Source organism: Podarcis gaigeae (genome assembly GCF_964106915.1).
Source record: "Podarcis gaigeae genome assembly, chromosome: 12".
NCBI classification, from domain to species: domain Eukaryota; kingdom Metazoa; phylum Chordata; class Lepidosauria; order Squamata; family Lacertidae; genus Podarcis; species Podarcis gaigeae.
Genome location: NC_139688.1, coordinates 1,473,907 through 1,501,340, shown reverse-complemented (window position 1 = coordinate 1,501,340; position 27,434 = coordinate 1,473,907). Strand labels below are relative to the sequence as shown.

Sequence of the window (27,434 nt, the reverse complement as noted above, 5' to 3'; positions counted from 1 at the left end):
CAACTGATATACCCAGGCAAGGTAATTCTAGTGACTACGGTCCTTTCACATGTACCATTGCCCATCTGATTGCTTCTGCTGCCCAATTACAGTTCATACAAAAGGATATGGCTGCCATTAGACCCTGGATTGCAAAAGAAATAATACAGTACTGTGGGAAAACCTATTTTGAAGGACAAGACAAATATTTTCAAGTGGAAATTGATGCTGTTCCTCCCAAGAAGAGACAAATCTTGAACGAGAGTTACATTACTGTGTCTCGATCATGCCCAGAGGGATGGAAGGATACATTAACCTATTGCTCAGATATTTTACCTTCCTGGTCACTATGTTTCTTGAAGGAAGGGTGCAGGAGGCCAGTGGTGACCTTACTATGGTTTACTGTGAAGGAAACTGCAAGGACTGGTACCACTGCTTTCGCATAGACATTGATTCAAAAGATCTTCCAGAGGTTTTCGTGTGTCCAGACTGTCAATCCACTGTGGCCAAATAGATTTTGAAACTGCGAACTGTCATATTCCACAGGTTGGTATAATACAGCAAAATCCAAACATATAGTTTTCATCATCATGGCAGGGATGGTCCTTTTCCATCGAATTCTTATTCATGGAGTTGGTTTTTATATCCTGCTTTTCTCTACTTGAAGGAGTCTCAAAGTGGCTAAAAATCTCCTTTCCCTTCCACCCCCACAGCAGACACCTTGTGAGGTAGGTGGGGCTGAGAGAGTTCAGAGAGAAGTGTGACTGGCCCAAGGTCACCCAGCAGCCTGCATGTGGAGGAGCGGGGAAGCGAACCCAGCTCACCAGATTAGAGTCCACCGCTCTTAACCACTACACCACAGAAACGTATCTCTTAAAACTCTGGAGCAAGCTGTTCAGTTCAGCCTCATAGTGATACTGATCTGCGGAGGGAAGGTTGGTGATGAGCAAGATCTGTTCCCATTTCCCAATGCAGAGACCATAGAGCAGTTTCTTTTGGGGGCTGAACCTGCAGAGTGTTTCTGTTCAGAATTTCTGTGGCAGAAATTGGCTAAGTGCCTTTATAAACATTCAGCTTCTCAAATCGAACCCCATCATGAAACTTTCAGGTGTAGCTGTTGGAGGTGGAGGGCAGAGAAGGTGCTAGTCCTTACCTCCCTCCTCCCAGCCCCATGATCCGTTGCCCAATGGGCTGGATTTCAGGGCTTTTGCATGTAAAGGGCAAGCTTGTTCTTTACTTGTTTAGATTCTTTAAACTTGGGAACAGATATTTGGCTCCATGACCAAAATGACCAAAAGGGTCAGCTTCTAGAGGACTGGAAAGATCATGATTGTACTTCCCCTACCCTCAGCCCTAACCCTGTTGAGTATTTTTTGTTATGAGACTGAGTGTTTGGGGCTGATGCTGTAGCATTCTTGTCTGGGGGCTTGATGGAAAAACAGAAAAGTGGACTTGACTATGCTACCACTCAGTGGATTTGTAACTGGCTGACTGACCGAACCCAAAGGGTGCTCATCAATGGTTCCTCTTCATCCTGGAGAAGAGTGACTAGTGGGGTGCCACAGGGTTCTGTCTTGGGCCCGGTCTTATTCAACATCTTTATCAACGACTTGGATGATGGACTCAAGGGCATCCTGATCAAATTTGCAGATGACACCAAACTGGGAGGGGTGGCTAACACCCCAGAGGACAGGATCACACTTCAAAACGACCTTGACAGATTAGAGAACTGGGCCAAAACAAACAAGATGAATTTTAACAGGGAGAAATGTAAAGTATTGCACTTGGGCAAAAAAAATGAGAGGCACAAATACAAGATGGGTGACACCTGGCTTGAGAGCAGTACATGTGAAAAGGATCTAGGAGTCTTGGTTGACCACAAACTTGACATGAGCCAACAGTGTGACGCGGCAGCTAAAAAAGCCAATGCAATTCTGGGTTGCATCAATAGGAGTATAGCATCTAGATCAAGGGAAGTAATAGTGCCACTGTATTCTGCTCTGGTCAGACCTCACCTGGAGTACTGTGTCCAGTTCTGGGCACCAAAGTTCAAGAAGGACACTGACAAACTGGAACGTGTCCAGAGGAGGGCAACCAAAATGGTCCAAGGCCTGGAAACGATGCCTTATTCAGAACGGCTAAGGGAGCTGGGCATGTTTAGCCTGGAGAAGAGGAGGTTAAGGGGTTCAAATATATAAAAAGATGTCACATAGAGGAGGGAGAAAGGTTGTTTTCTGCTGCTCCAGAGAAGCGGACACGGAGCATTGGATCCAAACTACAAGAAAGAAGATTCCACCTAAACATTAGGAAGAACTTCCTGACAGTCAGAGCTGTTCGACAGTGGAATTTGCTGCCAAGGAGTGTGGTGGAGTCTCCTTCTTTGGAGGTCTTTAAGCAGAGGCTTGACAACCATATGTCAGGAGTGCTCTGATGGTGTTTCCTGCTTGGCAGGGGGTTGGACTCGATGGCCCTTGTGGTCTCTTCCAACTCTGTGATTCTATGATTCTGTTCTATGATCAGTAATTTTTACGGTAATTACAATCCTGCTTTCCCTTGTACCAGCTTACCTTGACTTCAGTAAGGCCTTTGAAAAGGTCCCCCATGATATTATTGCAAAAAAAACTAGTAATATGTGGGCTAGACAAAGCTACTGTTAGGTGGATTTGTAATTGGTTGACGGTCTGAACCCAAAGAGTGCTCATCAGTGGCTCACCTTCATCCTGGAAAAAAATGACTATTGGGGTTCCACAAGGTTCTGTCCTGGGCCTGGTGCTATTCAATATTTTTATAAATGATTTGGATGATGGAATAGAGGGCGTGCTAATCAAATTTGCAAATGACTGCAAACTGGGAGGGGTTGCTAATACACCAGCGGACAGGGTCAGAATTCAAAATGACCTGAATAGCCTAGAGAGCTGGGCCAAAACCAACTATATGGAGTTCCATAGGGAGAAATGTAAGGTACTACACCTGGATAGAAAAAATGAAATGCACAGGTGGGGGACACTTGGCTTGACAACAGTACCAGTGAAAGGGATCTGGGAGTCTTGGTCGACCACAAGCTGAATATGAGTCAACAGTATGATGTGGCAGCTAAGAACACCAATGCAATTCTGGGCTGCATCAATAGGAGTATAGTGTCTAGATCAAGTGAAGGAATGCTACCACACTATTCTGGCTGGTCAGACCACACCTGAAATACTGTGTCCAGTTCTGGGCACCACAGTTGAAGAAGGATATTGTCAAGCTGGAGCATGTCCAGAGGAGGGTGACCAAAATGTAAAAGGTCTGGAATCCAAGCCCTATGAGGAGAGACTTAGGGAGCTGGATTTGTTTAATCTGGAGAAGAGAAGATTAAGGAGTGACATGATAGCCATGTTTAAATATTTGAAGGGATGTCATGTTGAAGAGGGAGCAGGCTTGTTTTCTGCTGTTCTAGAGACTAGGATGCAGAATAATTGATTCAAACTATGGGAAAAGAGATTCCACCTGGGCACGGTAATCCAGTCAGGGAAAAAGGGAGGCATACTATGTTTAGGGCACCGTTTCCAGCCCCTTCCCCTTTTCGGGGTGAGCATAGTGGATCCTAAAAGGGGCTGCTCAGTCATGGATACAGCTGCTGAGCTGCTCAACTGCCTCATTCACTGAGTCAGAATGACTGAACCTGTATCCACCGCCCATGTGTCGGTTCATGACTAGGGCCTTCACATTCCTGCCCCCGTGGCCATTTAGTGATCGCCATGTGGAGACGGTTTGGGGGGGTTGGGTTGGGTTTTTGGAAGATGCCTGTGCGTGAATTTGTTTTATGTGTGTAGATCAGTGCACGCTGACCAACGCACAGCCTTCGCAGTAGGGCTCTGTTCTGATGGCATGAGTAGTCATGACGAACTGGTGGATCCTATCTGCTGCAGCCTTCATCCGCCTTCAGAGCCGTTGTAACACACTGCTTGTTATCACCTGCCTGTTCTGCCGTTGAGGACTTCTTGGATCATTCTTTGTCTAGCTCCTTCCCTGTTATGTACTAAGCTTGGATCCTAGAACAATAGGCAAGTAGGATCCTAGAATGCAAGAACTGATTGGCTTGCAGGAAAAGACCAATCAGGCTCCAGGAGGGAAGTAGAATCAGCCAGTCAGACGGGACTCATTGTGTAAATAATGTATATAAAAGCCTCAGGTTTGGGGGGAAATTCAGTCACTGTTTTACAAGCTGCAATAAAGAGCATGAAATCACTACAGGACTCTGAGCATATTTAATTTTCTTTTACCAGGCTGTGCCCCTGGACATGATATGGGATTTGACGGTGAGTTTGGGTTGGCCCAATGGAAAATGCGTGAGGATCCATGCTTCGAAACCACGTTTTTGGGCCACGGTATGGCCAGGAACCCATGGATCCGAGTTTTTTTTGCGGTGCAAGCTGTGCCCCATGGCATGAAGTGTGATTTGACAGTGATTTAGGGGTGGCCCAGTGCAAAAGTGTGAGGATCCAGGAGGATCCGTGCTTCAAAACCACGTTTTTGGGCCACGGTGTTGCCAGGAAGCCGTGGAGCCAGGTTTTTTGTGGTGCAGGCTGAGCCCCTGGCTATGACGTGTGATCTGACGCTGAATTTGGGTTGGCCCAATGCGAAAAGTGTGAGGATCCATGAGGATCCGTGATTCAAAACCACGTTTTTGGACCACGGAGTGGCCAGGAAGCCGTGGATCCGTGATTTTCGTGGTGCAGGCTGTGCCCTTGCACATAATGTGCGGTTTAACGGGGCGTTTGGGTTGGCCCAATGTGAAAAGTGTGAGGATCCATGAGGATCCGTGCTTCAAAACCACATTTTTGGGCAGTGTTATGACCAGGAAGCTGTGGATCCTAGGTTTTTGTGGTGCAAGTTGTATCCCTGGACATGATGTGTGATTTGACGGTGAGTTTGGGTTGGCCCACTGCAAAATGCGTGAGGATCCATGAGTATCCATGCTTTGAAACCACGTTTTTGGGCCACGGTATGGCCAGGAAGCCGTGGATCCGTGATTTTTGTGGTGCAGGCTGTGCCCCTGGACATGATGTGTACGGTAATTTGACGGTGAGTATGTGTTGGCCCAATGCAAAAAGCGTGAGGATCCATGAGGATCCGTGATTCAAAACCACATTTTTGGACCATGGAGTGGCCAGGAAGCCATGGATCCGAGTTTTTTGTGGTGCAGGCTGTGCCCCTGACCATGATGCTTGATCTGATGGTGAATTTGGGCTGATCTAGTGCAAAAAGCGTGAGGATCCATGAGGATCCGTGCTTCAAAACCACGTCTTTGGGCTGCAGGTGGCGCTGTGGGTTAAAGCCTCAGCGCCTACGACTTGCCGATCGAAAGGTTGGCGGTTCGAATCCCTGCGGCGGGGTGCGCTCCCGCTGCTCGGTCCCAGCGCCTGCCAACCTAGCAGTTCGAAAGCACCTCCGGGTGCAAGTAGATAAATAGGGACCGCTTACCAGCGGGAAGGTAAACGGCGTTTCCGTGTGCAGCTCTGGCTCGCCAGAGCAGCGATGTCACGCTGGCCACGTGACCCGGAAGTGTCTCCGGACAGCGCTGGCCCCTGGCCTCTTGAGTGAGATGGGCGCACAACCCCAGAGTCTGTCAAGACTGGCCCGTACGGGCAGGGGTACCTTTACCTTTACCTTTATGACCAGTAAGCCGTGGATCCTAGTTTTTTGTGGTGCAGGCTGTGCCCTCTGGCCATGATATATGATTTGACAGTGAGTTTGGGTTGGCCCAATGCGAAAAGCGTAAGGATCCATGAGGATCCGTGCTTCAAAACCACGTATTTGGGCCATGGCGTTGCCAGATAACCGTGGATCCGAGTTTTTTGTGGTGCAGGCTGTGCCCCTGGTTATGATATGTCATTTGACGTTGAGTTTCGGTTGGCCCCAATGAAAAAAGCATGAGGATCCGTGAGAATCCGACTTCAAAACCACGTTTTTGTTCCATGGTGTTGCCAGGAAGCTGTGGATCTCAGTTTTTTGTGTTGCAGGTTGTGCCCCTGGACATGATGTGTGATTTGACTGTGATTTAGGTGTGGCCCAATGCAAAAAGCGTGAGGATCCATGAGGATCCTGTTGAATTCTGCCTCGGTCAGAGGTATGTGCCTATCTGTCCAGGCACCGGCTGAATTCCTTTTGACCTCCCTCCCGCGACTCCCGGCAGGAAAAACAGATGAGGTCCGTATCGGCGATTTTTCCCAGACTGTGAGAAAAACACACCACTGCTTCTCCTTCTCCCTGCATATCCCCAGGGAGGGGAATCAGACAGACAGAAGTGTATTTACATGCTTTTATTTCTGTCTTTAGCAGCCATACAGATAAAGATGTCTGCACTCTTCGAACAACAGAGAAACTCTCAAACTGACTCCACCCATGTACATCCTGTACAGATCATATGTCACACACTGAGCTCACATCCGGTGCTCAATACTGAGAATGGACTGCCCCTTTCTTGCCATGGCAACAGTCACAAACATCCTGTCTGGCTTTCCAGCCAGCAGCAGCTAGCTTAGCTGCTTCTTACTTCCGCATTGCTTCTTTATAGTAACAGATCCGTGCATCAAAACCACGTTTTTGTGCCACGATATGGCCAGGAAGCCGTGGATCCGAGTTTTTTGTGGTGTAGGCTGTGCCCCTGGCCATGATGTGTGATTTGACGGTGAGTTCGGGTTCGCCCAATGCAGAAAGCATGATGATCCATGAGGATCCGTGCTTCAAAACCAGGTTTTTTGACCACGGAGTGGCCAGGAAGCCGTGGATCCGTGATTTTTGTGGTGGATGCTGTGCCCCTGGCCATGATGTTTGATCTGATGGTGACTTTGGGCTGGTCTTGTGCAAAAAGCATGAGGATCCATGAGGATCCATGCTTCGGAACCACGTTTTTGAGCCACGGCATGGCCAGGCAGGCGTGGATCCGAGTTTTTTGTGGTGTAGGCTGTGCCCCTGGCTATGATATGTGATTTGACGGTGAGTTTGGGTTGGCCTAATGCGAAAAGCGTGAGGATCCATGAGGATCCGTGCTTCAAAACCACATTTTTGGGCCACGGTATGGCCAGGAAGCCGTGGATCTGTGATTTTTGTGGTGGATGCTGTGTCCCTGGCCATGATGTTTGAACTGATGGTGACTTTGGGCTCGTCTTGTGCAAAAATCATGAGGATCCATGAGGATCCGTGTTTTTTAAACATGTTTTTGCGCCCCTGCGGCCCCACGAAATAGTGGATGCGTGATTTTTTTGATGCTGTCTACAGAGTAAGACATAGTCTACAGTATCATGGTGGTTTTATTTAATTTGAATGAAAAAATCATATGAATTCACGAGGATCCGTCTAGATCCGCCTTTTACCTTTTTCCTTCTTACTTACACTGCTGATGTTACTAGCATCCTGCTAAGCTAATTGTCTGCTATAGTTAATTGTTTATTATAGTTTTTCATGTAATCTATATATATATATGTATTATCCTGTCCTCCTTAAACCTTTATTTCATCCTGATTTCTTATTCTACTGGTCATTCCTGCGAATTCCACATATTCCAACATCTCAAGGTGCCACTCCTCCAAGAGATCGGGAGGAAGCCCTTGGTCTTCTGCCAAGTTCTGCCTGTCCTTATTAGAGTTGCTGGCAAATCCTACAAAAGGAAATACTGTATTTTTCCGTGTATAAGACTAGGTTTCCCCCCTAAAAAATAATGTCAAAAATTAGGGGGCATCTTGTACACAGATACATCTTCCCTCCATTTTCTTAAATATGAGTCCCCAAAAATAGGGGGTGTCTTATATATGGGGGCATCTTATAGATGGAAAAATATGGTAAGATGGTACGTCAGGTTACATACGCTTCAGGTTACATACGCTTCAGGTTACAGACTCCGCTAACCCAGAAATAGTGCTTCAGGTTAAGAAGTTTGCTTCAGGATGAGAACAGAAATCGTGCTCCAGCGGCGCAGCAGCAGTGGGAGGCCCCATTAGCTAAAGTGGTGCTTCAGGTTAAGAAAACTTTCAGGTTAAGAACAGATCTCCAGAACGAATTAAGTACTTAACCGGAGGTACCACTGTACCTGGGTCTTGCCCTGACATGTCTGCTTATGCTAATCTTATACCAAGGACTTGTCTGGACATGTTTGCCAAGGTTGAACTAGTGTAACCCCTGTCTACCCCTCTCCTTTTGTGACATGTCAGTGATGTAGCAATGATGTAGCAATGATGCTGTACGAACTGTATTCTGGGATATGGTGGGAAACGTTTAAAAGTCCTTGTCACCCCCATCTTTGGGGTTCAAAATTCCTCTTTGAACCTGTTGCGCAATAAACTTTGGTCTACAGCTATTTGCTCCAGTTGATGGCTGGACTCCTTCCTTTATTCCCCAGGGACCTGCAGGCTCTGCCTGACAAGCTGGGTGACTGAGCTGTCTCGCACCTAGATTTTTCCGTAACACTCCAGATGCCAGTGAATTGTCCACTTCTGTTAGCAGCTCCCCCCTCATTCATCAGGCAGGGCAACTTCTTAGATCTTCTGAGACGGAACAGAAAGCCCTGCTGAGAACCACTGGAGGTCTCTCGCCATCCAAGGTAGCAGAAGAGGCCCTGAGGGGAAGGAAGCAAAGCTGGGGTGGGGTTGGGGGTGAAAGAGGCAGCTCCCCTAAATGTTGGAAATGTAAAGAGATTGAAGGTACATTCTTTCATCTTTGGTGGACATGCCCAAAGATTAAGACCTTCTGGGAGATGATCTTTAATGAAATGAAAAAGGTATTTAAATATACCTTCCAGAAGAAACCAGAGCCTTTCTCTTGGGCATGGTTGGCCAATTGGTGCAAAAGGAGGATAGAACTTTTTTTATGTACGCCACAACAGCAGCAAGAATACTCATCACAAAGTATTGGAAGACGCAAGATCTACCCACCCGGGAAGAATGGCAGACGAAGGTGATGGAATACATGGAACTGGCTGAGATGACTGGCAGAATCCGGGACCAAGGAGAAGAGTCGGTGGAAGAAGATTGGAAAAAATTTAAAGTTTATCTTCAAAAATATTGCAAAATTAAGGATTGTTAGAAAGATGTTGGGAAAAGAAAATTATGTGGTTTTAGTAGAAATGACATAAAGGATTAAGTAAAAATGAGTTGGTGAAAGAGAGAATGTAAAATTATAGTATATTAAGACAAATTATTAAGATGAAAATAAGGTTGGAAGGATTTGCTGAAATAACAAATTGAATTAGAATACAAAAATGGGAGGTGTGAGGAGGTCAAGGAAATAAGGGAATGTAAGCAAGTGATGTACAGGTTTGACTTGTTTTTTTTAATCTTTTTTCTTTTGTTTTATGGTTTTTGATGTTTTTTTATATATGTATTGTTTTTTTTGTTTTTTCTTGATTGTTATTATTTCTTTTTTCTCTGTAATCTTTAAAACCTTAATAAAAATGTATTTCCAAGAGGCATCTGGTGAGGACAGGATGCTGGGCTGGATGTGTGAGGAAAGGACTAAAAAAAAAAAAAGAAAGAAAGAGGCAGCTCCCCTCCCCTGCTCAGAGTTGCTGGGAGACCCTCTCCCACCAGCTATAATTCCCAGAGTTCCGTGGCAAAAAGGACAGGTTGTTAAACTGCACTTGGGGCGTGTCTTCTAGCCTCTCAGCACCTTTTACAAACTACGGTTCCCAGGATTCTGTGGAGGAAGCCAGAACCCTAAAGTGGGGTGGCTGTGCTTTGTAGATACAGTGCAGACGGGGCCTGGGTATGGGTCTTGTCTTTCTCCTTTCTCCTTGGAATGGCTTTTTATTGGATTTTATAAACAAGTATCAAAGGAGTAATAAAGGATACAAATAAATAGACCAAGTCTTCTCTTGTCATCTGTACAAAAATAGCACAATAGGTTTGTGATTATCCCTTCAACATATGGTTCATTATTAGTGGTCAGTGTGTGAGTTCTTGCTACATGAATTGGTGTAAGCAAAAGCAGAAAAAGGGGAAACAGGGTAGAGCAGAGCTAACAGGTAACAGTCCACATTGCCTGGGGAAGAGTCCTTTTTCCTCTTAGGTTGTCAATGAAATACTATAAAGTGTTGGACCGTTGAGGAGGGTGGTGTTTAGATTTTACTTTAGATCAACCAGATGGAGTCTGATCCTGATGTGTGCATGTGTGGGGTGTTTCTGGAGACTTTTCTTCTGACAGAACAAAAGAAAAGAGGAGTCCTCACCCCAGTAGTCTGGGTTGGAACTTTGGAGATTCCAAGTGCTAGAAAACGAGACAGAAGCAGGAAATAAATGGGCACTGAAGTGGGATTGGGAAGGAGAGCAGCTCTTGAGGACCACACACCCTCTAGCCTGGTGGACAAATTGCACCGGGTCAATCACAGTTCTGACTTCATTCGTTGAATGGAAACACAGAAAGGCAGGAGGAACTAAGCTCTTTCATCTCACAGAAAACCCTTCGGCTGCCTGCATTGTAAGTTTTCTTTTCGGAGGGTTAGAGTCTTACTGTACTTCTCATTATTCCTTTTTTTGTTTGTTTTGTTTTTTCTTAAAGCTAGGGTAAGTGCTGTGGTGCAGTCCAGCCCTGGTTCCTAGCAAGACTCGATATTAGAACAAAGTACAGTGGTACCTCGGGTTGAGTACTACTACTACTACTACTACTACTACTACTACTACTACTAATAATTTATTATTTGTACCCCGGCCATCTGGCTGGGTTTCCCCAGTCACTCTGGGCGGTTTCCACAAAGACCAAAAATACACTAAGATGTCACACATTAAAAACTTCCCTGAGGAAAGTGGCAAAGGAGTTGATTTTATATGATTGTTAAAGCTAGGTAACTTCCCTGAGCTGTCAAATCGAAAGAATACATTTATGCATAATATTTGTAGCATTTAACAAGATGTGCCCCACCCCCGTAATTTCCGTAACAGGAGGAACTCAGAATCATAACAAACACCCTGCAGGATCAGGCCACAGGAGTCCCCGCTCTGCTCCTTGCTCATCCCCCATGCATGATCGGAACAAGCCTCCCACGCATCCTCTCTGGGACTCCCCTTTGCACCCCTAAGCGGGGAGAGAGAGGAGACTCGCCCAGGAGGCGCCTCTTAGGCAGCGCTTGGCTTGCAGAGAGAGACAAAAGCCAAGGAATTGTGCTCTGGAGGACCTGCCTCTCCCCCGCCTTTATTTCCTCTTCTTTCCTTTCTAGGAATCCAGCGCGGCTCCTTTTAACCCTTGCAAAGCCGAGACACCAAGCTCCCCCCCCCTCCCTCTGCACTTTCTCTCCTGAAAGCAGGAGCCCCATGCATTGCGCACACCCGGAGAGCATTCATTTTTGGGGGGGCTCTCTTGGCTGGGAGCATTTCCCCCTGCGCTTCTTTTTGCTGGCCAAGGCAGGGAGCAGTTCAGATCCCAGACCAGAGCCCCCCCCCCCAAAAAAAAACACCTCCTGGGCAGAGGGAGGGAGGGGTGAGCTCGGCTTTGCAAGGGTTAAAAGGCACTGATCTGCATTCCTAGAGAGGACAGGCAAGACAGGAGGGGCAGGTCCTCCATTGCAACAGCCCCCCCCCCCGCTTCCTGCAAAGGGAGGCTGGTGGTTTTTGTCTGTCTGCGGAGCAATCCCTGCCTTCGTGGCGCATTCCGGGATCTGGTGAGTCTGGGGGAGAAGGGGGGGTCCCGGGACTGCGGGGGGGGGGCTGCTCAGATAATGTATGTGGGGACCCCCAGGTCTGGGAGCAGAGGGTCCTGCCCTAGCCCTCCAGGAAAAGGCAGGGAGGGGACGTGTTTGCAGGAAGCCTGACGCTCTCGTCTTCCTTAGGATCCCCAGGCTTCTTGCAACTTTGCGGGGGGGGGGGTATCTCTGCATGCAGAGAAAACTGATCAGGATCAGCCACAGGGACGAGCAGAGGCTGCAGCCGGACGGGGCGTGAAATATACGCAAAAGATCAAAGGAAAACCTGAGCTGTGCAGTCCATCAATAAGGAAGGCGGAGAGGTGGAGGGCCGCCTCTGCCCCAGCTATAATTCCCAGATTCCCCTGGCATGAAGCACAAATTCTTAGATCCCTTTTTTTGGGGGGGGGGGTGTTCTTAGCAACCCTCAGCATCCTTAACTGGGAGACCCTTTCCCACCAACTCCCTCTGCCTCGACTATACAACAACAACTTATTTATACCCCACCCATCTGGCTGGGTTTCCCCAGCCACTCTGGGCGTCTTCCAACAAAATATTAAAATACAGTAATGCACCCATCATTAAACGCTTCTCTAAACGCGGCTGCCTTCAGATATCTTCTAAAAGTATGGTAGTTGTTCTTTTTGACATCTGGTCGGAGAGCGTTCCACAGGGCGGGTGCCACCACCAAGAAGGCCCTCTGCCTGGTTCCCTGTAATTCCCAGAGTTTCCTGGCAAAAAGATTGAATTTCTCAGACACTCTTAAGGGGGGTATCTCCTAGGAACTCCCAGCACCCTTTACAAACTACAGTTCCCAGGATTCTTTGGACTCTTTAAAGTGGTCTCATCCCGCTTTGCAGATGCAGCGCAGAGGGGGGCCTGGTAGTCTGTGTTGTGCTTTTGTGTGTGTGTTTTTAATAACTTTTTATTGGGTTTTATGAACAGGGATCATCAGAAGAATAAAGGATAAGAGAAAACAAAAAACTGAATCTTCTCTGCATCCCCAAAATAGCATAATATATGCACAGGAATATCTTCACCGCATGGTTCATTATTATTGGAGTGTCTGAGTTCTCAGTTCATGAATTGGTTTAAGCTAAAGCAGAAAAGGGGGAAATGGGACAGAGAAGAGTTAACAGATAACTTTGAGCATCTTATAGCCAAAGGCCTGGCCAGGAGCCCCTGGGGTTGCGCTGAGGTCAAGTGTGAAAAATGGTCATTTTTCCTCCTATTGAAATTGAAATACTTTATTGTCACTTGTACAACTTGTATAAGGTGAGATTACACAAGCACCCCCCCCCCCTCAGCTCTCTTAGTTTACTGAAAGTCAGCTGCCCTGTTGTTCTCTTTTCATTCAGCAGCCTAACAGCCCACAGATAGAACAGCTTGGTGTGACTAATCCTGCTTCTATATCTTCTGCCCAAGGGCAGGAGATCAAGAAAGTGCTGGCCAGGGTGTGAATCATCCCTGAGAATTTTCCTCACCCTCCTGAGGCAACCTTCTTCCGCTGTTTCATCCAGTGGATTCACAGGACAGCCCATAATATCTTGTGCAGCATTCACCAAACTCTGTAGGCACTTCCTATCAGATGATGTCAAACCAGCATCCCACACCGTGATGCAGTATAAAAGGACACTTTCTATTGTGTCCTTCTATTGTGTCCTATTGTGTAGAAGGAGATCATCAAAGGTTGATTGACATCATTCTTCCACAATACTCTGAGGAGATGGAGTCTCTGTTGAGCTTTCTTAACCACCTGGGTTGTGTTGATTTTCCAAGTAAGGCCTTGACTGAGATAAACTCCTAGGAATTTAAAGGAAGAGACTCTCTCCACACAGCGGGGCTAGTTCTCTTCTCTTCCTCTGAAAGTCCAACACCATCTCCTTTGTCTTGCTGATATTAAGGTGCAAGTTGTTCCCTAGGCACCATGGAGATATTTTTTGGACCTCCCCTCTATACGCTGATTTGTCTCCACCTGTTATTAAACCCATTATGGTGTGTCATCTGCAAACTTAAGAATTGCAGTAGATGGGTCAGATGATACACAATCGTATGTATACGATGAATACAGGTAGGGACAGCACACATCCCTATGTTACCAATGAAACAATATCAAGTAATTAGTCTATTGATGAACATGGGTTCAAAGTGAAGATAGTAGTTTATGTTTAAATTCATATTTAGATCAACCAGGTGCAGCCCAATCCTGAAGGGGTGGGGATATTCCTGGGGAGGGTTTTTCTCTCCCTTTCGTGATGCTGTGTGTGTAGCTTAGTGATGCCAAAACCTGGAAGGGGAGTTATGGCGGTAGAAAAGGAGGCATTTCTTCAGATTCTTGGGAACCTAAGTGAACCCCTGGTGTGAACACTTCAAATTGGGCCCCAAAATTACCAAAAGCAGGAATGAAATGTGTTTTCAAGGGTTGTTGAGGAGATTCAGTGAGGTGGGGCAGATCCATGGAGGCCACCTTGAGCTCTGGAGGAAAAAGATTTGGGGAAAATATCGTTAATAAAGAGAGGGAACCCAGCCGATAATGTGGTTGCTCCATTTTGGACCAGGTTGTGAGTTGTTGTAGCAGAACCCACCACTAGCCACCGATTAATAACACGGCAGACTCACTCCACTAACTGCCCCCCATTAAATACAGTGGTGCCTCGCAAGACGAAATTAATCCGTTCCGCAAGGTCTTGTGGTTTTTTCATCTTGCGAAGCACAGCTATTAGCGGCTATTAACGGCTTAGCGGCTATTAATGGCTTAGCGGTTTTAAGAAAAAGGAAACAAACTCGCAAGAACTCGCAAGACATTTCATCTTGCGAAGCAAGCCCATAGGGAAATTTGTCTTGCGGAACGACTCAAAAAACGGAAAACTCTTTCGTCTTGCGCGTCTTTCGTCTTGCGAGGCATTCGTCTTGCGAGGCACCACTGTATAGCGGACCCACCGCTTGGCAGGCCAATTACACGAATTTCTGCAATTTCCCACAGGCTCCCTTGTGAGGATCTTGTGTGAGGGAAAACTTAGTGATTTAGAGTCTTAGGAAGGAGCTGAACGAACAAGAACAGTTTTATTAACAAAAGAAGAGGTCCATGAAACAAATATGGGGTCAGGAGGTGCATTCTTTCAAATAAAAGTTAGCTTATTACTTAAACTAAATAGATAGATGTCACTGTAGTACATGCACAGCTTTTCTTAAACTTCAGTTGCTAAAAGCTCTCTTGTTGCACTTCAGTTGGAAGTTCAGGTTTCTACCATAGGAGGTAAAAGAATTAACTCGGTTTCTGTTCATTTACTTCGTTATGAGCAGGGTTACACTTAAACACTTTTAATACAGCGCAGCTTCGTTCTCAGCCTAATACTTTGGTTCCTGAGCGAGGGGCATTTTCCCCCCCCCATCCGCCTCTCTCTTAGTCATCCCACTTCTGAGGGATTTCCCCCGGACCCAGGGGATCCTCTCAGCCCTTGTTCTTGGTTTGGGGGTCTTCTTTTCCTAGGAGATCTCTCCCCTCCTGACTGGAAGGAGACCCTGGTTTAGTCGGTCTTCCCACAGATTCTCCCTCTCCTGCCTCAGACTCAGCCCTCCAGATTAAATCCTGCCTCCATATTCTCCCCAGACCCTCCACTGGGTCGTCTTCCTATCTAAGCTGCTGCGAGGCTCCTCCTCCTCTCGAATCAGAGCCAGTTCTCCCTCAGACAGAGCAAATAATAATAATAATAATAATAATAATAATAATATCCCCACCTCCCCTCTTAGATCAAAGCCAGTTTTCCCTCAGACAAACCTCTTCGAATAATAATAATAATAATAATAATAATAATAAATCCCCCTCCCCTCTCTCAGATCAGGCCCTGTCAAACTCTCCCCCTCAGAAAGGGCTCCTTGGATTTTCCCTCCAAAAGGGCTGGCAGCCAATCAGAGAGAGAGAGAGAGAGAGAGGGAGGCTCCCGCCCTCTGCTGGAATCTCTGAGGCGCTGCCCCCCCAAGTGTCCCTCACAGTTGCCTTCAAGGGCGGCTGCCCCACACGGAGGGCCTTGCGATGCCCCATCTGATCCCAAGTGGGGAGCCCCATGGCCTTGTCCCCTTGGCCCCAAGGGATGGTGGCTGGCAAAGGAGCTGGAGCTAGAAATGGGCCCTGCTCCGTCACTGAGGCCACCTGAGCCTCCAAGGGCCATGTGGGATGCAGGAGAACACCTACGTTCCCAGGACAGTATACACCAGGCACAGGCAAACTCGGCCCTCCAGATGTTTTGGGACTACAACTGCCATCATCCCTGACCACAGGTCCTGTTAGCTAGGGATGATGGGATTTGTAGTCCCAAAAACGTCTTGGAGGGCCGAGTTTGCCTATGCCTGCTATACACAGTTTAAAACCACTTGCAATCACAGAAAGAAGATCACTCCTAGTTAACTTCGTTTTTAAGTGGTGTCCTTTGAGAACTCATAACCCACCTACTTTCAGCAGCCAGAAACACCATAACCAGACACTGGAGAGACCTGTCAGGAGTAAGCATGGACCAATGGTACCAAACAGTATGGGAAACAGCCCTACTAGAAAAATTAACTAATAAACTGAAACTGACATGGGGACAAATAGAAGACGACGCCTTCACCCCGGTATGGCTCCCCTTTATCACATACACAGCCCAACAAGACAATGACAAAAATCCACCAACAGCATACGAATCAATATGGCTAACCTGATCCAAAACACCCACCCACCCCACTCACACAAGAAAACAAAGATCACCACAGCCAACCACACCCCAGGCCAAGCCCAACCTCTCTCACCACCAAAGGAACACAAGTGAACAACACAAGTACAGTGGTGCCTCGCAAGACAAAATTAATTCGTTCCGCAAGTTTTTTCTTCTTGCGAGTTTTTCGTCTTGCGAAGCACGGTTTCCCATAGGAATGCATTGAAAATCAATCAATGTGTTCCTATGGAGACCGTGCAGGGACAGAGGGGAAGCGCCGCACAGACCTGTTTTAAAGCAAGGGAAGGGGCAGCGGGGAGAATCGCTTCTCCCCGTTGCCGCCCCTCTGTCCCCGGAGATTGCGGGGCTGGTAACGGGGAGAAGCAATCTTCTCCCCGCCGCCCCTTGCTTCAAAAGAGGTCCGGGGACAGCGGGGAAGACGTGCTGCGCTTCCCCGCTATCCCCGGAGCTTGCGGGGCAAGCTTCGTTTTGCGAAGCAAGCCCATAGGGAAATGCGTCTTGCGAAGTGGCTAAGAAAACGAAAAACTCCTTCGTCTAGCGAGTTTTTCGTCTTCCGAGGCGTTCGTCTTGCGGGGTACCACTGTAACGCTGACACCAAACTCTACATACATTAAGCATAAGAGAAACATCGCCACCCGACCCCACCCCCATCCATCTTCCCTCCCTCCACCCCCCTTCTTTTTCCTTCCTTTTTTTTTTCCTTCTCCCCCTAATGCCTCAACAGATGAAATGGATTTGTAAAAATGTTACATGGGAAAAAAAATACGAGGCATTACACTTCTGTAAAACAAGAAAATCCTTAATAAATTTTTTTAAAAAAAAAGTGGTGTCCTTTGACTCCGCCCACTTGGCCCTCAGGAAAACAACAGCAACAAATTTATTATTTATACCCTGCTCCTTTGGGGGTACCCCACCCCATTACCATGTCTTTAGAGTGTTGCAGATTCCAAGTGCTAGAAAACGAGAGAGAAGCAGGAAAGAAATTGTCCCCAAAGTGGGGGTGGGAGGGAGAGCAACTTTTGAGGATCCCAGGGTTAGGACCCCCACTCTAGATTAGTATCCAAATTACACTCCGTATTCGATCGACTCATATGTCGATCACACTTCTGACTTCGCTCTTTGACTGAAAATACAGACAGGCAGGGACAACCAGGCTGCTTCATCTCACAGAAATCCCTTTAGTTGCCGGCATATTTTGCATGGTCACTTTCTTTCCCAGGAGGGCTGGAGGATTATTTATTTATTTATTTATTTATTTATTTATTCAGATTTTTAAAAATTCCAATTATCAAACAACCAACATAAAAAGAGAATTCCGAAGGATCTCCTGAACTTCCCTCGACCCCTTTGTGGGTCCTTATATTAATCTTTTCCTTCTGCATCTTGTCTATTAATCCAAATCTTTTAAATCTGTTATAGCCAAAATTCAACATTAAACCAGAAGTCTTATTCTAATCCTACTAATAATTTTAGTTGTTTTCAATGGTTTTTAAGGTAAATTATAGATTTTCCCCATTCCTTATTAAAATTTGGGTCTTCCTGGTTTCTGATTCTTCTGGTCATTTTTGCCAATTGGGCATAGTCCATCAACTTAACCTTCCATTCTTCTCTGGTATGAAGAAGAAGAAGACTCTGTCTTCTTTCCATCTCTGGGCTAATAACATCTGAGCAGCAGTGGTCACATACATAAATAGTCTTTTCTGATCTGTTGGAATTTCAGCACTTAGAATTCCTAAAAGAAAAGCTTCAAGTTTTCTAGAAAAGGTTATTTTAAACATTTCCCCCCAGTGCATTATATATCACCTCCCAGAATTCTTTTACTACCTTACATGTGCCTTCTTTTTCCTTACATTTCCAGCATGTATTTGACCTTGTTTTATACATTTTAGCTAGTTTACTAGGAGTTAAATACCAAAGATACATCATGTTCATAAAATTTTCTTTCAATGTATAACATGCTTCAGATCCCAGCTCCATAGCTTCTCTCAAGCTGTAAGTTGTATATTATATCCAAAGTCCTTCATCCAGTGTATCATAACTGATTTAACCTGTTCATCTTTCATATGCTATTCTAATATTAATATTTTAATATTTATACATTTTTGAAAGAAATTTAGTCTTGTTTTCTAACAGCTCTCTTTCAAATTTAGGGGTTTTATTAAGAAGACCTTTCTTTTAATACATCTTAAATATATAATTTAGCTCATGGTATTGTAACTGATCAGTTAATTCTTCTCTTATACTCTCAAACCTCTTAAATCTTAGTTGATGTCCTACTTCCATTAACAGTTCTTTGCAAGTTGCCCTGTCATTTCTCATACTGAATTTTATCGGTTCCTGTGGGGAAAGCCACCATGGTGTTTTTTGCTCTAATAGATTTTTATATTTTCTCTATACTTCATAAACCAATTTTCTTACTTTTAGGAAAGCTGTATGTACTTTAACCTTCTTGTACCACAAAAATGCATGCCAACCTTATCTATTGTCATGAACTTTGAGATCTAAAATGAGTTTTAAAATAATATACATTCCCTTAGCCAGCATAAACAGGAGGCTTCATAAAAGAATCTTAAATCTGGCAGGGAGAATCCACCTCTATCTTTAGAATCTATCAAAGGAGGGCTTCCTTTGTTAAAGAAAGCTCAGACTCTGGGCTGTGGTGGAATCCAGCCCTGGTTTCTAGTAAGACTCATCCATGCTTGCTCAGGTAAACTTTTTCTTCTCCTGACCGTGTATTAGTCTTATAACAAAACAATGTATTTACTTCGTAGGATTTGCTAGCACTTCTCATTAGGACAAACAGAACTGGGCATAAGACCAATCTTCCGATCTCTTGGAGGCTTCCTGAGAGCCCAGATGGATGAGCTAGACTCAGCTGGCCTAGAAGCAGGAAGAGGCCATGCCATCAAAACTGAGAGCAGTGGGGGATTATGGGAAATCTCCATTCAAAAGATCCTGGGTGAGGAGGACACCCTCCACTCAGATGTGCAGAGCCAGCGGTTCAGGCAGTTCTGCTGCCAGGAGGCCGAAGGACCCCGAGAGGTTTGCAGCCGACTCTACCGCCTTTTCCGTCAGTGGCTGAAGCCAGAAAGGCATACAAAAGCTCAGATGCTGGACCTGGTGATCTTGGAGCAGTTCCTGGCTGTCCTTCCACCAGAGATGGAGAGCTGGGTGCGGGAATGTGGAGCGGAGACCAGTTCCCAGGCGGTGGCCCTGGCCGAAGGATTCCTCCTGAGTCAGGCAGAGGAGAGGAAGCAGGCAGAGAGAAAGCAGGTGAGAGAGACTTTCCTCAGGATACCCTCAAAAGAGGCTCTGAATGATATGGGAGATCCATTTATTTTTTTTGTCTCTGCCACTCCTTTTCTAATCTTTCCCCTCAATCTCTGTTTTGAATCCGTGTTGCTATATCAGGGAACGGTGATCTTTGCAGAAACTGACCCTGATTCCTCTGAGGTAGAGAGGACTGCATTGGACACCAGAGAGACACCCCTGGGTGAGATGGAGTTTTTTCTCTGTTTGGTCACATTCTTTGCAATCTGTGGATTCTTTTCATGTTTTTGAGGATATTTGGGGTCAAGAGCCTAAAGGAGGGGATATGTATTTTTGCACAACTAAAATACGAAATGGGTACCAACATCAAAATGCACTCAGCTGGTGGCACTTTTTCGAAGGCCCATCTGTAGTTAGAGATGCGCTGCTTCACCTCTGAGAGCACAGACCCGTGGCTTCCTACTTAACTTTATCTCTCACAGGTGACAGAAGGATGCTGGCAAGACCTGCTTATCTATCTTTTCATGGTGGCAAAGGAGTAGCAGCCGCTGTGGAACCAGATCAGGTAGGAAGAAGGAGCATTGTGGGGAAAGAGGCTGAGGGGCAGGGCAGCCAGGGTGCCTCTGGGCCAGGATGAACCTCTCTCCTCTTGGCTTCTGTCAGAGCTGGCATTAACAAAGGCTGAACATGCCATTCAAGGAGGTTTATGTGCTGAGAATAATGAACAGCTGTCTCACCTTAATTTGCCCTCTGAGTGCTTGCAGTATCATCATCAACCTTTTATTCGACCGTCAGTCAGAAAAAAATACATTTGTCAATACACAGTTAAAACATCCAGGAAGATTTTAGAACTTAGCCAACACTAAAATGGGCTAAACAGATAGCCCCATAGCTTGTAGTATCATTTACCACTGGTTGCTATTTTATTTATATATTGATCGTTGAATATGAAAATAGTAGTTAAACCATACAAAACAGTTGCCAGGAGTCACCTAAACAGCCTCATCAGTTGCACAATGGGGCTTCCCCCCCCCCTCCTCCTGCTCTCCGTGCCCCCATGCGCCCTTTGAAGCTTTAGCACATCAGGAGGGTCCCCAACACAGAACTGCACATGGGGAGGGAAGAGAGAGAAATGCTTGCAGAGACAAAATGTTTTGTAGAACAAGGTGTGACGTTCCATCCATTTAAAAATAGATTAATAGCCATCATTAAAATACAAAGTAATAGAATGACCTTAAGACATTAAAAGAAGCATCCATAATTAAAATGTGCAGCAAAAAAAATAATCCGTTAAAATAAGAAAGAAATGTGTAGTGGATAATCTGTATGTTTTCTAAGAAGAGAAACTTTCTTTTTCTTTTAGGGTCCAGTGTGCTTTGAAGATGTAGCTGTTCATTTCACAGATGAGGAATGGGCATTGCTGTATCCTGACCAGAGAGCTCTGCATAAGGAAGTCATGGGGGAGAATCGTGAGATCATGGACTCACTTGGTAAGGCTCCCTGTTGCGTCACAATATCTGTTTTGAAAATCAATACATATCTCTATGTGCTGAACCTCCTATATTTTGATGGGGCTCAATATTGCCACCAACAGCATCTAGGACTCTGACACCTCTACAGCTCACCTTGAATGCACATCTACAGCTATCTACTGTTTAGTCTGCAAATCTTTTTCTCCCAGTTATGCCTTTTTAAACCATAATCAGGTTGGTCTTAAATGCCTGGTCCTTTTTATAGGCTTCAGAATTATTAGGGAAGTCGAAGTAGCTCCCTGGCAGGTTTTTTCGGTTTTACTTGTGTCGGCTTTTGGTTGATCAAAGAATCCATGATGTGGCCAAACAAAATCCATCCTAGAAAAGAGCCAGGCTTTCTGAATCTCAGGTTCCCATAAAAATCCCTTGTTAGTGCCAGTAAACTAAGGCAGTGAACCCAGTAAGATCTCACATATAACTCCCTTCTGTACTTAATCTATCACATGTGTTTATGAGCAATGTTCAATAATTTGGGGCTCCATTTCTTGCCGAGGCTCTAATCCATTTCTCTCTTTGTTACAGGTAATGATGACTTGGAAATTAAGAACGAGGGAGACCATGACATCATCCACACAGTGGGAAAGACATATCAATATTCAGAGTTTGGACAGAGCTACAGTCAGAGTTCCCATTCCACTTCCCATCAAATAAATTCCCATCAAATAAATCCCATTTGGAAGAAACTGTATCAGTGTTTGGAATGTGGAAAGAACTTTACTTGGAAGAAAAGTCTCATGTCTCATCAAAGAATTCATACAGGGGAGAAACTATATTACTGCTTGGAATGTGGAAAGACCTTCAGCGAGAGGGGCAAGCTCACGGCCCATCAAATAATTCATACAACAGAGAAACCGTATCAGTGTTTGGAATGTGGAAAAAGCTTCAGTGAGAGGGCCAATCTTATTTCCCATCAAAGAATTCATACAGGGGAGAGACCATATCAGTGTTTGGAATGTGGGAAGAGCTTCAGTCAGAGCACTCATCTCACTTGCCACCAAAGAATCCACACTGGGGAGAAGCCCTATCAGTGCTTGGAATGTGGAAAAAGCTTCACCTGGAAGAAAAGTCTCACTTCCCATCAAAGTATTCATACAGGGGAGAAGCCATATCCGTGCTTGGAATGTGGAAAAAGCTTCAGTGAGATGGGCAAGCTCACGGCCCATCGAAGAATTCACAATGGGGAAAAGGCATATCAGTGCTTGGAATGTGGAAAGAGCTTCAATAAAAGCGCCAATCTCACATCCCATCAAAGAATTCATACAGGGGAGAAACCATATCAGTGCTTGGACTGTGGAAAGAGGTTCAGCCAGAGTGCCAATCTCACAACCCATGAAAGAATTCATACAGGGGAAAAACCCTACAAGTGCTTGGAATGTGGAAAAAACTTCAGAGAGAGGGGCAATCTCACGTCCCATCAAAGAATTCACAGTGGCGAGAAACCATATCAGTGCTTGGAGTGTGGAAAGAGTTTCAGTAAGAGTGCCTATCTCACGTCCCATCAAAGAATTCATACAGGGGAGAAACCCTACCAGTGCCTGGAATGTGGAAAGTGCTTCACCTGGAAAGAAAGTCTCACTTCCCATGAAATGATCCATACAGGGGAGAAACCCTATCAGTGTTTGGAATGTGGAAAGAGCTTCAATAAGAGCACCTATCTCACATCCCATCAAATAATTCATACGGGGGAGAAGCCATATCAGTGCTTGGAATGTGGAAAGACCTTCAGTCGGAGCACCAATCTCACGGCTCATCAAAGAATTCATACAGGGGAGAAACCATATCACTGCATGGAATGTGGAAAGAGCTTTACCTGGAAAGAAAGTCTCATTTCCCATCAAATAATTCATAAAGGCGAGAAACCATTTCAGTGTATGGAATGTGGAAAGAGTTTCAGTGAGAGTGCCCATCTCACCGCCCATCAAATAACTCATACAAGAGAGAAACCCTATCAGTGCATGGAATGTGGAAAGAGCTTCTGTAAGAGGGCCAATCTTACTTCCCATCAGAGAATCCACACTGGGGAGAAACCCTATCAGTGCTTGGAATGTGGAAAGAGGTTTAATACAAGCACAAACTTCCGACGACATCAAAGTATTCACCGTGGGGAGAAACCATATCAATGCTTGGAATGTGGAAAGAGCTTCAGCCAGAGCACCCACCTCACTTCCCATCACAGAACTCACAGAAGAGAGGAACAATATCATTTCTCGTAATGTTGAAAGAGCTTCAGTCAGAACATCAATCTCATGACCAATAAAATAATTCATACAGGGGAGAAACCATATCAATGCTTCTAATGTGCTAAGAGCTTCAGTCAGAGAATCCATCTCATTTCCCATGAAAGATCTTCCAGAGGAGAGAATCATAAAATTGTAGCGATCGATCGACCCCGAGGTTCATTTACCGCAATCCCCTCAAGGCTGGAATCTCAGATAAAGTATCTCAGACAGATGGTCACGCAATCCTTCTGTGGGAATTCCCTTCCATTGTTGAATAGCTATTATGGTATTGTCTAAGTTCTTGTCTGTTGTTCACTTGGAATCTCCTTTATTGTTACTTCAATCCATGTCTTCAGGTCCTTCTCCCGGAGCAAGAGAACACAAGTTTTCTCCATCTTCCATGTGACCGCCCTTTTGATCTTAGAAGATGGCTATCGTATCTCTCTCGGGCTCCATTTGTATGTAATGTTGTATGCACCTGTATCAAAGTAATTCATAATAATAAGTATAGTATAATAGAAGATTTAAGGTACTGTTAGCTAGGAAGGTGGGGCAGCGTGAGTTTGGAATGCTGGGGTGAGAGGTGATTGGCAGAGTTTCAAAGGAGGTTTGAATAAATACAGTGTCTGAAAAGTAGTCATAAACAATGAATGAAATATTAAAAATATACAATTAAGCTCAACAATTTCCACAACAATTGCAACAAGATCTAAAATAAATATACAGGAGGGAAAAAACGCAACAGCCTCCCCCACCCCGAAATCCCTACGCTCCAGAGCCTGTTCAGCAGGCTCAGCCTTTGCAGCTGGAGTCAGTCTATCGGTTTGGGGCCTCCCAGGCCAGGTGGGAAAAGGCCTGCAAGGCTGAGAGATGGCCAAGATGGTCTCTGGCCTCTTCAGTAGAGACAGTTGGACGGTGGAGTGGAGGGTGAGAGTCGTGGTTGTTGTGAAGCAACTTTGGTTAAATTAGGAATAGAGGAACAGCATTATAATACCTGTTGTTACAGTTGTAATAAAGTGACAAAAATGGAAATGGGGACGTTTGAAAGCATTCGTTTATGTACACAAATTTTCATTGAAACCTTTATTTTTTAAAAAGTCAGTTGCATTCCACCACACATCTCATCCTTTGCTACATTAGAGCTGAAGTGTTCTGGTAAGAGTGGCAGAGGAGAAAGGCAGATGTTTGGTGCATCTTTTACCAATGTAGATTTCAAGGGTTTATTTTAGCGTTTCTTGTCATGGGCCCAGTCCTGTGGAACATCCTGCCACTAGAGGTTCCGTAGGGTCCTGCTGTGCCAACTTTTAACAGCCTGCTTTTTTGTTTCTATTCCACTAAGAGTACGTACACCCCTTCAAGGATCTATTGATGCTTGTTTTAAAATTTTATTTTTCCTGTTAACTTGTTTTTAATTAACTTGCTTTTAATTTTAATTTTTATGATATCAATTGGTTTTATGTTCTTATATTGCTCTAAACTGCTGTAGTATATTTTGATGATACAGCTGTCTATAAATACTTAAATGAACAATCCTGTAAGGTAGTTTAGGCTGAGAGACAGTGACTGGATGGCCCTGAGCTTCGTAGCTGAGCAATACTCTCTTACCTCCCAGTCCTCTTAATATGACCTGTAATCCCATCATCTTTAAAATAAATGAATAAATAGAAATGATGGCTTTTGATGCAAAGTGGACAGTTAGTTGCAAGGGTAACTTTTTGCATTGTCCACCGTCACATATGAAAACCAGACAAGAATACAGTCTTCCAAACAATGAAATCAAAATAAAGTCTTTCAGAAGTTCATGAAAAGATGGCGCCTTGCCCCAAAGACTGCCCATGATGTTGGGTTCTGCAGCTTCCAGAGAGGAATCTGGCACAGTCCATGTGCTCCTGGACTAGGGCACCCACCTTCTAACCTGGAATTAAACAACTGGTCACAGAAATCATATCACACCCTTTAATCTGCTTAGCTATTGGCTGTCCTGTTCCTTCGGTCAAGAAATCTGAAGTTGCGGAACCTTGAGACTTTGTACACACCTTTCATTTAAAGCACATTTCCCCTGGCACACACAACCCACACCTGAATTTATTTTGAATTGTTGGGTTGTTGTTTTTTAAAAAATGTTCCTTTAGTGCATTGTGACTTTTTGGGGGTTTCTATATAGATGGATAGACTAGAGATACTTCGGTGTCAAAGCAGAGTATCTTAAGATTTAATGTTGCAGTAGAAATGTTCCATTTCATATATGGTAAAGTATCATAAAATTTGTTTGCCTAGTGAATTCATGGGAGGGGAAATCATTTGCACTATTCTCTGAATCTGTTTGCACGGGTTTGATGTTGTTTGGAGACAATAACTCTCAGCAATTTCATATTATCTATGTGTTTGTTGTGTGTTCAGCACACATAACTGCAGATGAGACTAAATAAAATGCTTCCTAGGAAAATCCCTTGGACTGCTGCTGTAGTGTTTCAAAGTGACTTCATTTATTGCAGAAAAATTACACCATAGTTGGCTCATTAATCTGAACCCCGATGAACCCTGCTGCTTTCTCCCAATTTCCTAGGTAAAATAACTGATAATGAAATGAAGAAAAGAGGCACACCCTTTCCCCCAAACGTTTAGAATCTAGTGAGCATCATGGAGAATTTCAGCACTTAGTCATGCGCCTGCAAGCGTGGCCATCTATAAAAAGTGCAAATGTGTAAGTAGATGCTCACATACTGCCATGAATTAACAATTAATCCTCCTTTTAAATATAAAAGGTATGTATTACAGTGCTAAAGTGGCTCAAGAAAGTAATTGCTGTGGCAGCTGACATTTTAGAGAGCAGAATGCCACTATGCTAACTAACCTGGAAAGCTGTTGTGTTATCTCTGTAGGGATAAGCCTGGGGTCGAACACTGCATGACAAGCAGATGCTCTACTACTGTGCTGTGGTGATTCCCCATATTTGGTGCTGCCACCTGATTAATGAAATCTTGGGCAAGGCATCATTTGTCTCTTCAATGATGTGTTCTATATTGCAAACTGCCCTTTGGTCTTTTGATGAATGGCAGTATCTCAAGGGCATAAACCTGGGCAGTGTGTATGGAGGTCCTGGGCTGCCCAATGACAAGACCCCCTCTTGGCCTCGCTGGTGTGGTCCAAAGGAATCTGAACAATATGCCTGGCACCTGCTTGGCTGCTGGAAGGAGACACACAAGACACTGCAGGGACTCCAGATTTGTACAGTGTTTACTCCTTAGCCTTTTCTTCTCCCAAAGGTATCCCACAAGGCTACAGATTGTTCCTCAGGATTTACTCCCCAAGCCTTTCTCACAAATGAGTGCAGCTGCAAGGCAGCCGAGGTTTAGCACCAGAGTTTTCCTTCTAGATGGACTACCTTCCCAGGTTGTAACGCCCCACCTGCTCCTCATTTCCTTGTGCCGCACATGCAGAAACCACCTTCTTGACTGTTGGACCCGCTATTGGTCTTGACTGCTCAATCCAGCTGAGCCTGTCTTCACATGCAGAAGATAGGTAAGTCCCTAAGTCACCAAGGGTTTAAGACCCATCAGCTACCCTCACCTGGTTTACCAGACCCAAGATGTGGCCACATTTGCATACCAAAAGCTTCTAGGAGCCACAAACAAGAGCTGAGTGCAGGGTGCGGACCAATGGTGGATGAATAATAACAATAAAAATCAATTCAGTTAGCAATTAAGCATTTCTGAAAGGGGAAGTGGCATAGGTTTGTGTTTCCTTTTAGATAATGCATAAAAACAAAGTCATTATCGGAGTATGATTCATTGCTTTTGAAGTGAGATTAGCAGCTACCAGGTGCAGTTCTTTCCACAGGGATGTAACACAGTGGCCGGGGTCTGCCTCAGTGGGCAGTTATGCCACTGTACTGTGCACTCACTGCAGCTTCTGGGACAAGCTCAAGGGCAGCCCCACACAGAGCACAAGTCACCAGGCTTTTGAGTTTAGACCACCGAGGGAAACGCTTGGTGTGCATTATCACCAGTTTTAAAAGCCAAGAGTGTGTTTGCATCTTGGAACAAAATTATACTAGAAAAAAACAAACTGC

The 27,434-nt window shown here is 45.1% G+C and overlaps 1 protein-coding gene across 3 annotated transcripts; it reads left to right on the top strand.

The window, feature by feature from the left end:
• Positions 1-11,446: 11,446 nt before the first annotated feature.
• On the top strand, positions 11,447-25,808 carry LOC310827705 (uncharacterized protein). 3 transcript variants are annotated; one of them, XR_014556482.1, is made up of 7 exons: positions 11,447-11,608; positions 19,113-19,614; positions 19,753-19,834; positions 20,094-20,176; positions 20,975-21,101; positions 21,666-24,344; positions 24,531-25,808. XR_014556482.1 is itself a non-coding variant. In XM_083704067.1 (5 exons), exons 1-5 carry the CDS (start codon positions 19,198-19,200, stop codon positions 23,354-23,356), a joined length of 2,400 nt encoding a protein of 799 aa, XP_083560193.1. In that variant the 5' UTR covers positions 18,611-19,197; the 3' UTR covers positions 23,357-23,516. The 3 variants fall into 3 exon arrangements, 2 of the variants coding, with proteins under 2 accessions (XP_083560193.1, XP_083560194.1); XM_083704067.1 differs by lacking the exons at positions 11,447-11,608; positions 24,531-25,808 and having other exon boundaries at positions 18,611-19,614; positions 21,666-23,516; XM_083704068.1 differs by lacking the exons at positions 11,447-11,608; positions 19,113-19,614; positions 19,753-19,834; positions 24,531-25,808 and having other exon boundaries at positions 20,094-20,374; positions 20,511-21,101; positions 21,666-23,516.
• The last annotated feature ends 1,626 nt before the right edge of the window (positions 25,809-27,434 follow it).